This window comes from Gastrolobium bilobum, unplaced genomic scaffold (genome assembly GCF_033153095.1).
Source record: "Gastrolobium bilobum isolate Gb01-03AN ecotype WA unplaced genomic scaffold, APGP_CSIRO_Gbil_v1 utg6608, whole genome shotgun sequence".
NCBI classification, from domain to species: Eukaryota; Viridiplantae; Streptophyta; class Magnoliopsida; order Fabales; family Fabaceae; genus Gastrolobium; species Gastrolobium bilobum.
Genome location: NW_026899137.1, coordinates 16,948 through 33,690, shown reverse-complemented (window position 1 = coordinate 33,690; position 16,743 = coordinate 16,948). Strand labels below are relative to the sequence as shown.

At 33.8% G+C, this 16,743-nt stretch overlaps 1 protein-coding gene across 1 annotated transcript; it reads left to right on the top strand.

The window, feature by feature from the left end:
- The first annotated feature begins 6,466 nt into the window (after nucleotides 1–6,466).
- Nucleotides 6,467–16,071, top strand: LOC133287549 (uncharacterized). Its single transcript, XM_061485181.1, has 3 exons — nucleotides 6,467–6,638; nucleotides 8,218–9,065; nucleotides 15,377–16,071. Exons 2-3 carry the CDS (start codon nucleotides 8,221–8,223, stop codon nucleotides 15,549–15,551), a joined length of 1,020 nt encoding a protein of 339 aa, XP_061341165.1. The 5' UTR covers nucleotides 6,467–6,638; nucleotides 8,218–8,220; the 3' UTR covers nucleotides 15,552–16,071.
- Nucleotides 16,072–16,743: the final 672 nt, after the last annotated feature.

Below are 16,743 nucleotides of genomic sequence, written 5' to 3'. Positions count from 1 at the left end.
ATTGGATTGAAATTTCAAAGGATTTTAATGGATTATTTTTGGACAAAAAAATCCGTTGGTATTCAATTAGAATTTTAATGGAATGAAAAAAAGTCTCGTGGACCGTGGTATTCGATTAGGATTTTAAAAGATTATTTTAGAATCCGTCCAAATCCGTTGATTTTCAATCAGGATTTTAAATAATGGAATCACAATCTCATGGTATTCAAAAATCTGACAATTTTAATGGATTTTCTATTGGTGTGGATTTCGTGAGACTTTTTAGTGAAAAATATAAATAGGATGCCTCTCTCACAATCTTACCCTAACTCCTAGGATTTCTTGAGATTCTTCTATTGCAGTATTTTCTTCTTCCTTTGGCAGGTTGACTGCTCGAAATTGGGTTCTGCCATGGGAGCTTCGTAGAAACTAAAAAAAGACATATTTTTAAGCGATTTTTATCACAAAACAACCCAAGAACAACAAACCAACAAGATTTTAATATAATTTATCTAAAAAATAACATATGTTTGAGCCATTTTTTAAGAAATTTTAGAAGTTTAAAAAGTAATTTTTCAAGCTATGGGTCGCGGTTTTTCTTGACACGAAAACATGTGATTTTTGTATTAAAAACAGCATAAAACAGTGAAAAAATAACAGGGAAACTAAAACCCTCAAACCAATTTTCGTTTTACATCAATGAAATAATATCAATTTAAAGAAAGATTGAAACTTTCATAATACGAACCCTATATTTCGTAACAATACATTTATGAACGAAATTCCTTCACTATAGAAAATGATTTCAAACAATTTTTTATGTAAATAGATAACTAAAAGCTTGTTTCTCAAAAGCCCCAAAGCAATTTAAGGTTTCAATCTATCGATTGAAAAAAAGTTTGCGTTAAACTTTCATGTAATTAAACCCAAAATTTCAGATTCAAAATTTTCATAGAATATTCAATGAAAATATGCATATGATATATGGTTAGAAAACTCTCATAATGTAAAACAAAAACTCCAAGATTTTCAAGATCAATTGCAAAAAATTCCAAACGAAATTTTATCATAAACTTTAGGTTCTATATGCAAGTTTAGAATTATTTTTATAATTAAAAAAATTGGGTCTTATAATCATATAACCATAGCTTTGATACCAAATGAAGAAGATAATTTTTAACCCATTAGATATGTGAAAAGTTGTTGTTTAGTAATTTTGAATTTTTGTTAAAAATTATATTATGTTTTACTGATTGAGAAAATTATATTAGGTTTTACTTTTTTTTACTAATTTCATTACATTTCTTTGTTATTTTTTTATGAGGAAGATTATACTTAAAACATATTTTTGTTTACAACTTTTTACAACCATATCTTAACCGTTGATTTCCGTCAATCAATGGTTATTATTTTCACAAATCAAACTCATTAATTAATATTTAATTTGCAATGAATGATAACCGTTGATTGATGGAAATCAACGGTTAAGATATGATTAAATGTTGTAAACAAAAATAAGTTGTAAGTATAAATTTTCCCTTTTTTATTGACTCTTGTAATTTTGAATATTTTTTAAAAATTCATATGATTTTTTAAAATCTTATAAATCCATATTATCCTTTCAAATCTTATAAATTCTATTAAAATTATTTAAAATCCTTTAAAATCCAATCTTATGAAATCTTGATTGTAAAAAAAGTCTTTTAAAAAATCTTTAAATTCTCTCTAATTCTAAATAATCTTTTAAAATATATAAGATTTTTTATCTCAAAAAAATCTTTTAAAATCCTAATCAAATACACCCTAAGTATGACTTTGAGATAATGTTAAGGAAGATTCCCTTTGTATGTTTTATTTTTATTAGGATATATAGCGGCACCCTTGGTTATTGGTGGCTAGTCATATTTTTAATTTAATTTATATTTTTAGTAAGTGATAGCATCTCATCTAAAAAAGGGACAATAAAACTTATTTTTGGAATATGGGCTGAGAAGATAATGAAATTAGAATTGATTTGGAATGTGTTTTGTTGTGCATTATTTTTTATTTTTAGTTTTTTTAATAATAATATCGTAGTTTAGTATTTATATTTTAATAATAATTTAGGATTATTTATCATCATATAAAAGATTATTTAAGACTCCAATTATGGTTATTAATTTTTTTTGATATTTTGATGCTTGATTTGAGAATAAGGATTTTTCTTTATCAGTTTGTCAACTTGCTATTTATTTTTTAAAATGATGAGTTGGTGAGCTAGATGACTTAATCTACTTTAATTTAGCAGGTCAATTTAGCAAATATATGCTCAGATTGAAACAACACTTCTTAAAATACTAATTATAAAAGGATTTTGTATTTGTCATGTTGCATGACAAATGCAAAGTTTCCTACATATACATCGATATTTGTGCTACATTTTTTTTTTATATTTTAAACATGGTGGACCCCACACTTATTGTCTCTATAGCATGACAAGAAAATTGTCCTACAACATTATACTTGTTTTTCCCATAAAATGCAACTTAACATATAATTTTTGGAAATGGATTCTCTAATGTGGCAAAAAAACATGATATGGTCATGTGGGAAGATCACAACCATACAAAGGTAAATCAACGGTTATGATTTCGTAACTACCTATTTTATCATTTTTTCTCTCTCCTCCTTTTTTACCATTGATCCACCTTTGTATGGTTATGATTCCCCACATTACATGGTCGTGTGAATTTTCGCATTAGAGGATCCAAATCCATAATTTTTAGTGAATTAAGAAGGTTGGTTTATTGGGTTTAATCCTTTTTGTGTCATGTTTAATAAGGGAGACATGTGTTTAATTATTAACCCCCATAAGGATTAAACTATGTAAAAACAACAAAATTACAATCGGGCGATTGCCGGTGAATGAAATCCAAAATCATAATTCTTAATAAAGTTAGTTTATTTTGAGTGGGTGGTCATTTATATCAGATTTAACGGCAGAAATACAAAACTTACGTCAAATTTAATATATTAGAAAAAAGAGAGTAGAAAGATTGATATTCCATTAAGGGGAAGGATCCATCTATAAATTTTTACAAATTACACTATCTTCTCTCGGGAGAACATAGTGAAACCTAGTGTTCCCTCGAGAGAAGATAGTTAATTTGTAAACAAAAAAGTTTGTAAATATAACCTACCTCTACCATTAATACTAGTATTCTCGAAATTGAGTTTATGAAAATATAATTGTGTTAAAATTTGATAGGGAGATTTTTATTGTTTAATAATACTCTATTTGAATCAAATTAGTCGAGTAATTAATGTAATCAATGGAATATATATATATATATATATATATATATATATATATATATATATATATATAGGGAAAAATGTTTCTGCAGTTAATGCAGATAAATTATCTGCATTTATTTCCAAAACGACGTCGTTTTGATATTGAAATCTTAAAAAATTATAAATATAAAGACTATTATAACCCTAAAATAAATTAAAATTACAAAAAAACCATGATTTTCGTCCCAAAACGACGTCGTATTGGGCTTACTGCAGATAACTTATCTGTAGTAACTGCAGAAAAAACGAACCCATATATATATATATATGGAAAAAATATTTCTGCATCCACTTTAGATAAGATTGTCTACAGCTATTCCATTTTAACTAAGTATGACCGGTCATACTTAGTTATAACAATAAAGTTGTTTTTTTTTCTTTCCTTAGACACTGTCAGTTTTATTGTTCTTTTTTTTTTCTTTCCTCAGACACTGTCGGCTGACGTAGCGGAGAGAGAAAATACAATTTTAATGTATGACCAGTCATACTTAGTTAAAAAGGGATAGCTGTAGATAACCTTATCTAAAGTGGCTGTAGAAATACTTTTCCCTATATATATATATATATATATATATATATATATATATATATATATATATATATATATATATAGTCAAGATCATTTTACACCAGTGTAAGTTACACTCTCATTCTTATCCGTTAATTTCATTTATATCTAACGGCTCAAATTTTTTAGTAATGTGAGGCATAGGATACAAGTGGATCAATGGTCAAGATTGAGTGTAAGACTTCTAACTCTTACACCGATGTAAGAATATCCTGCCCCATATATATACATAGATATATATATATATATATATATATATATATATATGGGAGGGTTATATTTACAACCCAAATATAGTTTACAAACTTTTACAATCATATCTTAACCGTTGATTTCTGTCAATCAACAGTTGTCTTTTATTGTGAATTAATAATTAATTACTAAATTTGATTTGCGAAAATCTTAACCGTTGATTGACAGAAATCAACGGTTAAAATATGGTTGTAAGAAGTTGTAAACAAAAATAGGTTGTAAATATAACCTTCCCCTATATATATGTGTGTGTGTGTCATCTTAAAATATACAACTTTGTATTATTTATAATATATATATATATATATAGAAATATTTATCATATTAAATTACATAACTTTGCATTATTTCAAATAAAATTATAATATTTTGATGGATTTTTATCTTTTTCCTTTTCTTTTCTCCTGATTTTGTGGAGGAGAAAGAAGGTAAAAATCTATCAAAATACTGTAATTTCACTTAAAATGATAAAGTTGTGTAATTTAAGGTGACAAATATTTGTATTAAAAAAATGACAAATATTTTTCCATTATATATATATATATATATATATATATATATATATATATATATATATATATATATATAGGAATGTAGAATATTCATACTAGTTAATTGAATAAAGGAAATAAGTTATTTTTTTATTACCACTCTAATTATTATTGGTTTAAAGGAAAAATTGAATAAAGAGAGAAAAAATAACTTTTAGAGTAAACACCCTTTTTGGTCCCTGGCAATATCTACGAAATCGTTTTTAGTCCCTGGCAATAAAAAAGGACCAAATTGGTCCCTAAAATTATGAAAAAAGGGCCACGTTAGTCCTTATGTCAACTCCTCCGTCACTAACGTGGCCCTTTTTACATACTGTTAGGGACTAATTTGGTCCTTTTTTATTGCCAGGGACTAAAAAAGATTTTCGTAGATATTGCCAGGGACCAAAAAGGATTTTTACTCTAACTTTTAAATCCAATGATAATTAGATTGGTAATAGATAAAAATGATAATATGAATATCCTACTATCCCTAAATATATATAAAATTAAGGTTTTATATCTCTTATTAGGGGTGAAAGTGGGTTGGGTTAGGTTGGACTGGGCCAAGCTTTACTCCGAAAAGTCCAAGCCTACATCAAAAAATTTTTAATTTGCCCTGACCCAAGCCTAGTACGAGTCTAATTGTTAGCCTGACTTGGCTCGTTTATAAAAAAATAAATGGCCCGACCAAGCCTGTTAATTTTTAACTTCCAAGCAGATCCACGAAACAACTTTACAAAATACTAAAATTCTATTGCTAAACCAAAAATCATAATTTTAACATTCAAACAGAATCATGAATCACAACAAAACTCATACAATCTACAATTAAGTCACTTTCAAAAGTAAAATGCTCAAACTAAATAACATATATTTCATCATATCCAACAAACAAATCCATACTGTGTGAATTAAAATAACTACATGAATCCAACAAACACATCATAATGCTTGTAGTAAGTATAACCTCACCCAAAAATCTTTTAATATATTCATATACACCATCTAACATACTGAGATATTGGTTCCTCTATATAAGAAATAAAGTCATATTTCTATTAAAATATAATCGAATATAATTAAGTTATAAATAATTGCAATTGATTAAATTTATATCTTTTGTTTTTCTTCAAGGCATACTTTATTTTTTTATTTAAAATAAATAGTACAATATAGGCCGGCCTATAGGCTTATTGGCCAGGTCTTCTGAAAGTGAGCTTACAGCCTTTTTATTAAACAAGCTTTTTTAAGGTCCAAGCTTGACCTATTTTACAAAATATACTAGGTCAGGTCTGGCCTGACGTAGGCCGAGCCGTGGGCCCCCGTAGGTCGGCCCGACGTAATTTCACCCTTATCCCTTATATTGTAAGAAATAATAAGAATGTAGAATATTCATACTAGTTAATTGAATAAAGGAAAAAAGTTATTTTTTATTACCACTCTAATTATTATTGGTTTAAAGGAAAAATTGAATAAAGAGAGAAAAAATAACTTTTAAATTCAATAATAATTAGATTGGTAATAGATAAAATGATAATATGAATATCCTATTATTCCTAAATATATATATATATATATATATATATATATATATATATATAATTAAAGTTTTATATCAATATAAGAAATATTTTTATTTTTTATATATACGTGAAAATATAAGCTGCTGATATTAATATTTTTTCTTCTCTCGTGAACGCACTCAATTAATTAATTAATGTATGACAAACTTGTGCATCAATTTTTAAATTGGAGAAAAAGAAAAAGAAAGGCAAAGGAACAAACTGGGAGACAAACGATAAAGCACTTTGTGTTCGTCTCAGATATTCGTTGTTGTTGCCTTTCGTTTCTTTTTCTTTGTCAAGAAAGGGAAAGATAGGCACAGTTTTGCTGTAAGACCAAGATCCAATTCAGAGCCTTCTTCATCTTGTTCTTCTTCTTTACCCTATCATCGCTTTTCATTCAACCAGGTTCTCTCTCCTTTCCTTCTTCTTTGTTATATTCTCTTTTAGTTGATTGCTTTTACAATTTTCTTTGTATATTTCTGGCTTTTGTTACCTTTAAAATTGCAATTTTTTTTTATCTTTTCCATGGTTTTGGTGGATATTACAGTTTCAGCTTTGTCCATTTGATTCTGGGTCTGGGTTCAATTTCGTTTCCTCTCCTCCTCCTTCTTCTTCCAGATCAGTATAATTTTCTTTTTTCTTTTCCTTTTTTTTTGGGGGGAAATCTCAGTTGATACTCTTCCTACCCGTGATATTATTTAGAGTTGTTTTAGCTCATATTCTCGAGATAACCATTTTGTGCATATTTTTTTATTGTCGGTTCTGGTTGGGTTGCTTCCAAATCTAAACAACCTTGAACTAGTAAATGGAATAATTAAAGCATGAGTTTTTTTTTTTGAATAAAAATAAAATAAAATAAAAGAATAACTATTGTAGAGGTTGTTCATGATGGGTATAGCTTACAAGAATTAGCATCTAGATGAATTAGTGTTAATTCTAGCTGAGTATGGATTAATTCATATATGTGCTGTGAAGGGTTCAAGTGCTAACCAGACAAGGTTTGATGTAGAAGTTCAGTTGCACACTTGCATGAAATTTGAAATCTAGAGGACATGAAATTTGCCTTACCATTTGTCTAATGTCAGCATGTACTTCTCCAGTGTTAGTACAAGTGGATGTTATAAACTTCATATTTTCTGGCTTCAAAAGGAAGCCGGGCCAGAAAATATGTGATGTACTTATTGTTGTTTATAAAAATAAAAATGTTGGAATCTGATTATTTCTCCGGTCTATTTCTGATGTATGAATTTAAAATATGCAAATTTTGTAAATTATATCATAGGACTCTACCCATCATAAGGGTGTATAGTAGGAAGGGCCACAGTGGATTGGGCTCTCCCACTTGTTAGAAATGTGTGACACCCCTTAGGTGGGGAAATAGCTGTTAAGCCGTTACTAACAGCATGGTGAGTGGGGTGTGGGGATAAGAAGGGAGAGAGAGGAAGGTTCAGATCATCAGATTGGTCGAGAGTAGAATTGGGAGAGTCCTGAGCCTCTCGAAAGATCAGGGATATATTTTCTTGCTGTTTTTCTATGCTGCTATCAAGCTATTATGCATATATCTTGTTGAGATCTGTTATATCAATATTAAATCTCAGTTGCTTCTTATTTTCTTCCTCAAATCTGGTTCAAATACTATCAGTATGTCAGATTAAAGTGTAGTTGAATTTTCTTTCTTGTAAAGTGTGATTTCATATTAGTTTTATTGCAGTATGTGGCATCCAGCTTACTAAGCTTCGTCCTTTTAGAGTTTTATTTTTGGAATTGATTGTTACAAATGAAGCCCAGTTTCAGATACCTTATATCTACTTGCTTACTCTTTGTTGGAGCTTTACTGTGCGTTTCTAATTGCAATGGGCTTGTTAAGGATTTTCGTATTTGGAACTTTTTGCTTATGTGCTTATCTGTATCTTGATGCATATGTTTTATAATTACACTTTGACTTTGGTATTGTTTTCTCATATTTCTATTTAACATTGGACAGGACATGGCGGCAGATGAAGATATTGGCATGTCAGCTTTGGAGTCTCAGTTGAGTCAATCACCCGAAACATGGAAGCAGGACATGGAAAGAAACCAATCTCAAGTGGATGTATTGCAAGCAAAGCTTATGGACATAAAGGCTTGCGTACAGGGTTCAGAGGAAGATGCAAAAAAGGAGTTGGAGGTTCTTTGGCGAAGAGTGAAGACTACTGCTACCTTGTTGACCTACTTAAAATCAAGAGCAAGAATCATGGCTGTTCCTCATCTAGCCCAAACATCTTGTGGCATCAAAAAATTAGACGGGGTAGGGCTTGTTGACAAAGATGGGATTCCATTATCGGGTTGGTCTAGGAATGTTGACCTTTCTTCATTTGATGGCCCAGATGAAGAATCTTGGATAGGAATTAGCCATCAGCATGGTGATGCAGTTTATATTGGTGAGATACTCAAGTCTGTCCAGATGGTGACAGATGTGATGGAAGCCCTAGTCAAAAGGGTGTTATTGGCAGAATCAGAAACTACAATTGAGAAGGAAAAAGTAAGTTTAGGTCGGGAAGAAATTATGCGAAAGTCTGCTCAGTTAGAAAACATGTCTTTGAAATTAGAGGAGATGGAGCGTTTTGCATTGGGTACAAATAGTATTTTGAATGAAATGCGGCAAAAAGTTGCAGATTTGGTAGAGGAAACAAGTAGACAAAGACAACGAGCTGCTGAAAATGAAGAAGAGCTTTGTAGAGTGAAACAGGAATTTGAGTCTCTAAAGTCATATGTTAGTAGTCTAATCACAGTAAGAGAAACCCTAATTTCTTCAGAGAAGCAATTCCAAACACTTGAGAGGCTGTTTGAACGGTAAAATATATTCATTATACACGCTATATGCAATATGCTTCTGATAAATGTCTTAAAAATTATTTGGTATTTGATATGCATCAAATTGTTTGACTTATATGCGATGGTACACTTCTCTTAGCACAACAAGTCCCAATTAGGAAAGTCTATGTTAGAAGAGATAAAGTCAGGCCCAATGAACCAAATGGGCCTCCACAATCAGTTAAAGTAGTTAGAATTAGTTAATGCTGGTTGTTAAACTTCTAATTGAATAGTTAGAGGTAGTTTATAAGGAGAGGGAGAGGTTAGCATGGAGTTTATTTTTGCGAGACAGTTAGTTTTGGTGGGAAAGAGTTGGCCCTCGAACTCTTGATAGAATAACATTTTGTACACCATTCTTTCTTTTCTTGAATCTGGATTCTCCATTGATCCAGGGTAGTGAAGATACTCCTAATAAAAAATCTATTTTGTTCCCTCCTTTCTCCTTGCTTCTTGGAGAGAGGCATGAAACAGATGGATGAGGGCCAACAATAAGCAAGGAGAGATTGGGAGCTCCAAGAAGCTCAGCTGAAGAAATCTTAAGACTTACGCAAAGGACTAATTTGAACTGACCCAAGACAGAAGAACCCAATGAGTTTATCCAGAGGAAGCAATGCCATTGGAACTGGACATGAAGAAGGATTTATATTACCATATTAAGGGGTTAATAGTTTTATATTATATTTCTCAAACAAGTTGAAAGGGGTTTTAGAGGATGACAAATTACAAGTTCCCATGATAGCCATGGAGGACAAGTCCTATCATGGTTTCAGTGGTGGGAATTTTGTGCCTAAAACCTGTCATGGGTTCAAAGAGCAGTGATTAGGAGGTTTCAGGCCATGATGATGCAGAACCCTTATGAGCTATTATTGGCGTTGAAATGGACAACTACAGTAGAGGGATACAGGGAGCACATTGAGTTGTGCAGGAGCCCCTTGCGGGGTATAGATCTGCAATACCTCAGGCATATTCTTGAATAGATTGGAGGATGAGATCAGAACAGAATTGGGGTTAGAGTTGGTTAGGGCGTTGTTGGAGTTACATGGTGAGACGCTCCTGAGTCTGGAAACCACTCCAGAGCTTGAACATTCTGAGGAGTTGGTAGGAGACCTTGACCAATTTGCACCGAGGAATTAGATTATGTTAGAATGCGACAAGTGCAATAGCAGTAAGCATGGCTTGTGGTTGGGAAGCACCATTAGATGGAGGTCTGATATACTGAAAGGATCTTTGAGCTGCTGGAGTGAAGTATTGAGGGGAGTTAGGTGGAGGAAGAGTAAGAACAAAGTTCTTATCAAAGCGATGCTAGTAATTGTGGACTTCATGTCCAAGTTTATAGCAAAGATGACATTGCTAGTCGTTGCGACCACCTCTACCACTTTTTCCACGACTGTTGCGACTAAAAGACCTCCCTTTGCCTCTGCCAGAGGTGTTTTTAGCTATGTTAGGATTGTAGAGTTTAGTTCATTCTTTTGATTATCAGGCACTAATGGCTTCTGGCTACATTGACAGACATAGATTTAGATAAAATATTCTCATTCTGCTTCGTCAGCATCATCTTATGAGCCATTAGCTCAACCCTTAAGTCATCAATTGCATGCAGATTTTCTTGTGCTCTCCCAGACGTGACAAAGGCGTTGAACTCTATCGACAGGTCATTAAGAATCAGTTCTTTTTACTCATGCACTAGAATAAGACTTGTAATAGCTTTCAGCTCATCACAAACTCTTGATTTATCTTAGATATTCAGCAATGGAGCTTCCACCCTTTTTGATGGTACGAAGTTCAAAACAAAGCTGACGTGCCTTAGATTTTATCTTTCAATTGAAAAATTTGAGTACCTGTTCCCAAGCTTTGCATGCATGTTGAACTCCTAGTATTTCATTTACTATTCCTTTTGAAATAGTTGAAAGCAACTTGGATAGCAGCATTTGATCTTGGCGAAGCCACTACGTGTAGGCTGGATTGACGATTCCGTCCAATCGATCTTGCTCTGAAGAATATTGTAGTGGTATCTTAGGTTTAATGAGGAAATGATGGAGCTGATGCGATGTGATGATAGGATCCACGATCTGGTTCCATAGTAGATAGTTACTGGCAATGAGCTTCATGCAAATTTGATGATTGAAAAGTAACGGAGCTTTGCTCTTTGTCGTAGATCTATTCTCTGTTGCAAATCTACTCTCTGTTGTGGCTCTGTTCTCCATCGTTGCATTATTGGTTTGTTGAGTCGAAGCAGAAGACATGGAAGATCAGATACATGTTAGGCCCTCAGAGAGATTTCTGATACCATCAAATAGTTTGAGAAGAAAGACGAAGAGAAAGTTAAAGAGAAAATGAAAGAGAGAAGAAAGTATGAAACAATTGATTTCATTGAATGAGACAAAAAATGTGGTACAATTGTTAATATACACTTAAAAGAGAAGATGACTCAGCTACTAAGTCAGTTACAACCAACTTAACCGTAACCAAATAGTAACTTAAAAGGGGTAACAATCCCCTGTAGTAAACCACATAGTGACACATATATACCTGCTAATCCACATGGCGGGAAACTAGTAGGAGACTCAACGTATAACAAATCCAATCGAAATGTTAGAAGCAACGGGGGATTCAAGAGGCTCTCAGAGACAAAATGGCAGGACAAAATCAAGAAGCGGTTGTCTTTTACATGTGATGAGAAGTTTGGGCCGAGTTATGTTTGTAAGAACAACCAGTATGGGGTTATGTTGTTAGATGAGGATCTGGAGAAAGAAGATAAAGAAGGAGCATCGCTAGATTGAGGGGAACTAGCCTATAAGGCTCTACTGTTATCCTAGTGTAGCATTTACGGATTGACTTCTAAGAAACCCAATAAAATACGTGGAGAGGTTGCAGGAAGAAGAGTTATAGTTTTGATTGTTTTTGGGGACCTATAACTTCATTTCCTGTGCTTTAATAGAAGAGTTGAAGCTGCTAATCACAGCTACAAGCCTACAACCACATATCACATGGAGGTAGGAGATGGGTGTAAAATACAGAGTTGAGGGGTTTGCTTTCGAATGATATTGATGCTGCAAGGCTGGAAGGTATGGTAGAATTTTTTTTATATTTACTTAGGGGAAGCAGAAGTGGTACTACAATTAGACTTGTTGGCTAATTTAGTCGAGATGATAATTTCAAGGAACTAACCATGAAGATACCAGTGGGAAAAAAGACACTAATCTTAAAAGGAGATCCAACTTTATCTAGGTTAGTTGCCTTCCTTTAGTCCCTAATGAAAGCATTCAAGATTAAAGGGAAAATTTTATTTGGAATACATTGGGATGTGTGGAGTGTTTCCAAAACACAGGGAATACCAGTCGCTGTGCATGAAGTTTTAGGAAATTTTTCTTATCTTCGGTGTGCCACAAGGCTTACCACCCCCAAGAAGGCATAGTCATGCCATTGTGCGGAAGAAACCCAATTTAAGGCCTTACAGATATCCTCATTACTGTAAGGCTGAGATAGAAAATAGGTACATGACATGCTGGTAGCAGGGATTATGAGACTTGGTGTAGTTCCTATCCAAGCCCATAATGGAGGTTTTGTGTGGACTATCAGACTTTGAACAAGATCATAGTCCGGATAAATTCTGAATTCCTATCATCAATGAGCTACAGTATGAACTAGAGGGAGCTATTGTTTTTTCTAAATTAGACCTTAAATCTGGCTACCGCCAAATAAGAATGAAGGAAGATTCTTAAAACCTCCTTTCGTGCTTATTAAGGGCTGAGTTTTTCGTGATGCCTTTTGGATTAATCAATGCCCCCTCCACTTTCCAATCCCTCATGAATGAGATGCTGCAGCCCTTCTTAAGGAAGTTTGTTTTGGTATTTTTTGATGGCATTTTCGAGTATAGTAGGAATGTAGAGGATCATCTAGGATTCTAGGCCATTTGAGATAGGTATTGCAGCATTTAAGAGAGCCCAACTTACTTGTTAATAGAAAGAAATGCAGCTTTGGCCAAAGGCCGTTGGAGTATCTTGGTTAGGTTATCTTTACTTAAGGGGTAGCTGCAAACCCAAGCTGGAAGTTATGGCAGCCAGGCAACCACCCATAGACGTGAAGGAATTGAGGGGATTCCTTGGCCTAACTGGGTATTGCGGAAGGTTTGTTACCGATAATAGTAAAGTGGCCAAGCCATTGACCCCATTTGTTGAGGGGACAATTTCAATTGGGGAAAGGAGGCCTAAGACACTTTTGAGGCATTAAAGAGAGCTGTGTCTACTTTTCCCACTCTGACAAGCTCAGATTTCTCAAAAACCTTTTATCATTGCGTCAGATGCTTCAAGTAAAAGGTTTAGGAGCTGTTGTACTTCAAGAGGGCAGACCTGTAGCCTTTGTCGGTCAGGAATTATCCAGTTGAGCTGATCAGAAATCAGTTTATGAAAAGGGAGATTATGGCTATTTTCATGGCAGAGCTGAAGTGGTGTCACTATGTCATGGGCAGACATTTCATTATTCATACAGATCAATACAGTTTGAAATTTCTGAATGATGAATGCCTTATGAGTGAAGGGAAACTTAAATGGGCCTTTAAGTTGACAGGGTTGGATTTTGAAATCAAGTATAAGTCGGCCTGTGACAATGGAGTGGCTGATGCACTATCGAGTAAGAGTTGCATGATATATGCTACCCTTTCTGTGGTTCAGCTTGATGATCTAGAAAATTTGGTGGCAGTTCAGTCAGATGAAAAATTGAAGATTGCATGATCTTTTGACTGTTCCAAACTCATCCTGGATACTCCATGCAAGGCAGCCACATGTCTCAGCTTGTGTTGTGTGCCAAAGGAATAAACAAGATTTTATCCCCTGCAGGTCTCCTGCAACCCTTGCCCATTCCCACTCATATTTGGTCCAATATTTCTATGGACTTAGAGAGGGATTCCGTAGGGCTTAAGGCACAGAAAAACTATTCTAGTAGTGATGGATAGACTTACCAAGTTGTTCATTTTATACCACTTGGCAATCCTTTTATTGCACTTGGTGTAGCGGGTCCGGTTACATGGGTTTCAGCCACAAGTGTATGAGACAGAGACGAGATTTGTCAATCATTTCTAGACTGAGATATTCCAGGTGGCTGGAACTAGGTTCAAATTTAGCCTCGCCATTCCATTTGCAATCAGATGGGCAAACTAAGGTGTAGAATAGCTGTTTGGAGACTTGTTTGTGGTGTGTGATGGAAGCAAACCCAAACAGCAGCCGAAGTGGTTATGCTGGGCTTAGTTTTGGTTTAATACGAATTATAGTAGCTCCACACAACTCACCACTCCTTTCAAAGCCTTAAATGGTCAGGACTCCATGCCATTACTTAAAGGTTTAACAATTCCCTCAGGGGTTGAGGAGGTAATGGAATTGGAGATTCATTTAATTATATGGGCCGGGGAAAGAATGATGGGGGACACGAGTGAGGGAATTCTGGGGAATCCTGAAGGTTCTCGGTATTAGACCTTTAGGAAGGTCTTTTTTTTCCTTTTCCTTTGTGTGATCACAGCACTGTTGCTGATCCTTTCTTCTTGTTTAAGTATCTATTTTCAGTCGTTCTCTGTTTTGTTGAGTTGACTGTTCTGGGAGAAGCTTGTCTCCGTTTCCTTTACCAATAAGAAGTTGAGGTTCCATCAACACCTATAATTATATTCTTTTAAAGGTATTTTAAGAGCTAACTTCTTTCTCACTTAATAGTTTTCTTTAATATGATTTGGTTAACCATAATGCTTCTATTTGAACAAAATCTCATCCTTTGATGAGTTATATAACCTTGCTGTTTTTTGCCCCAGATCATCCTAAAGAGTTACTTGTTTTATATATAAAAATAAAAGTATCACCTTATTGGCATGTTTGTTTATCATTTGTGCTGATGTGCCTACTCTCATTTGTTTGCCGTTTTGGACATAGTTTTGGTATGCATTTTTCCTGCCATTCTCTGCACAGTGGCAAATTCAGGCTACCGTTTCCCTTTCTTTTGCATTTAGATAATTATATTCTTCGAAAGTTATTGTATTTGTTGGTTTTTCTTGGGGAGTATACAAATGAAGGCAAGTTCTAGCCAGAGACAGAAATGATTTGTTTTGAAATTACTATGGAGTGGTTTAACTGTTATTATTAAGCCAATTGAAGCCCAAGTTTTAGGTTCAAAAGCCTGTTAATATATCAATATAACTTGGGTGGGGTGGGATGGTATTGCGTTGTGTGAACCTGTTCATACATGCTTGTGTAACATGTCGGTGTTAAAATCTATGTTGAATTTGTCTTACTGCTTTTTCCCTGGAGCAGGCTAGTTGGAAAGACTACCCAATTGGAGGGTGAGAAAATGCAGAAAGAGGCTGAAGTTCAGAAACTTATGGAAGAGAATGTAAGGTTGAATGCTCTACTTGACAAGAAAGAGGCTCAACTTCTGGCTTTGAATGAACAATGTAAGATGATGGCCTTGAGCGCTTCAAACATGTAAATACCATTGCACTCTACTCATTGCTTGCTGACCACTGGAGGCTTCTAGATAAAGAACTTGATTGAGATCATCTAATCCAGAAAAAAGGGCTCCATAAACATCATTTATGACTTCCTTTTATTTTCTGATTTCATTATGCCTTTTTCAAAATTGAACGCAGAAAACAATTTTCCTTAGAATGTAAACTTGGCGTGCTCTTTCATGAGAAAAACAAGATTTGAGGTGTCTCTACACTGTATATGGTGGAGACCGAATCATCAACCTCACATAATATATACCCATTAGAGAGATCAGCAAACGATTTCTCTTGTTCTGTACTGGGAAATTCTTAGGTGCTGTCGCTGCAAAATTCAACATGTATCGTTTCAGCTATAGCATTAAAATGTAGTTTCAGTGATAGTTATTGGTGGCTAACAAAATTGAGATCATACAGATTTAATTAAAAAAAGTAACAGATTTCTCTTGTTCGGGTATTATTTAAAGAGTTTCTCATTCTATTGAATGTGTACCATCTTAGTTATGTGAGTCATATTTTTTACTTCAATTATATTTTTAATGTTATGTATGACATTCCATGATCTATAACAAGAAATTTTTTATGTTCCACGAGCACCAAAAATTTCACTTGCTAGCTTGAGGGCAATGTTCTATCTCCTTATACTTTCAACGCGGGAATTAACTCATTTTTTTTGTATTGATATATCACCACGAGGTTAATCGTTGAGCTCTGTACTTAAAAGTACTTTCAGCATGGAAAACAATACCTTGTATTTCGCTCCTCTCCTGACCTGACATACGCTTAAATAGCCTAAAGAAAAGCTTGTATGTCAAGGATTTTGACATGACTGATGCTGACACAATTGCTTGGCTGGTTATGAGAGAGTTGAGAGGTGTTGATTGGTCTAACTGGGTGTTCCTCATATTGAAAAGATGTATGTGTGACCCTAGTGTCTGCTTGTTTTTATTTTTATATAGGATTTGTGAAAACGAGTAACATGGCATCACATGTTTATTCTTTGGTAGACGCAAACACCACCTGTTTATTACCTATTCTCTGTCTGTTTCTGACAATGACGAGCAATCATTGTATATACCAATTTTTGTTAGTGACTGCTCCCCTCTCTTGATGCGGACTTGAAAGGTTGTTTTTGGTGATGAATTTGAACAAGAACAAGGGGTAAAAAAAAAGGCC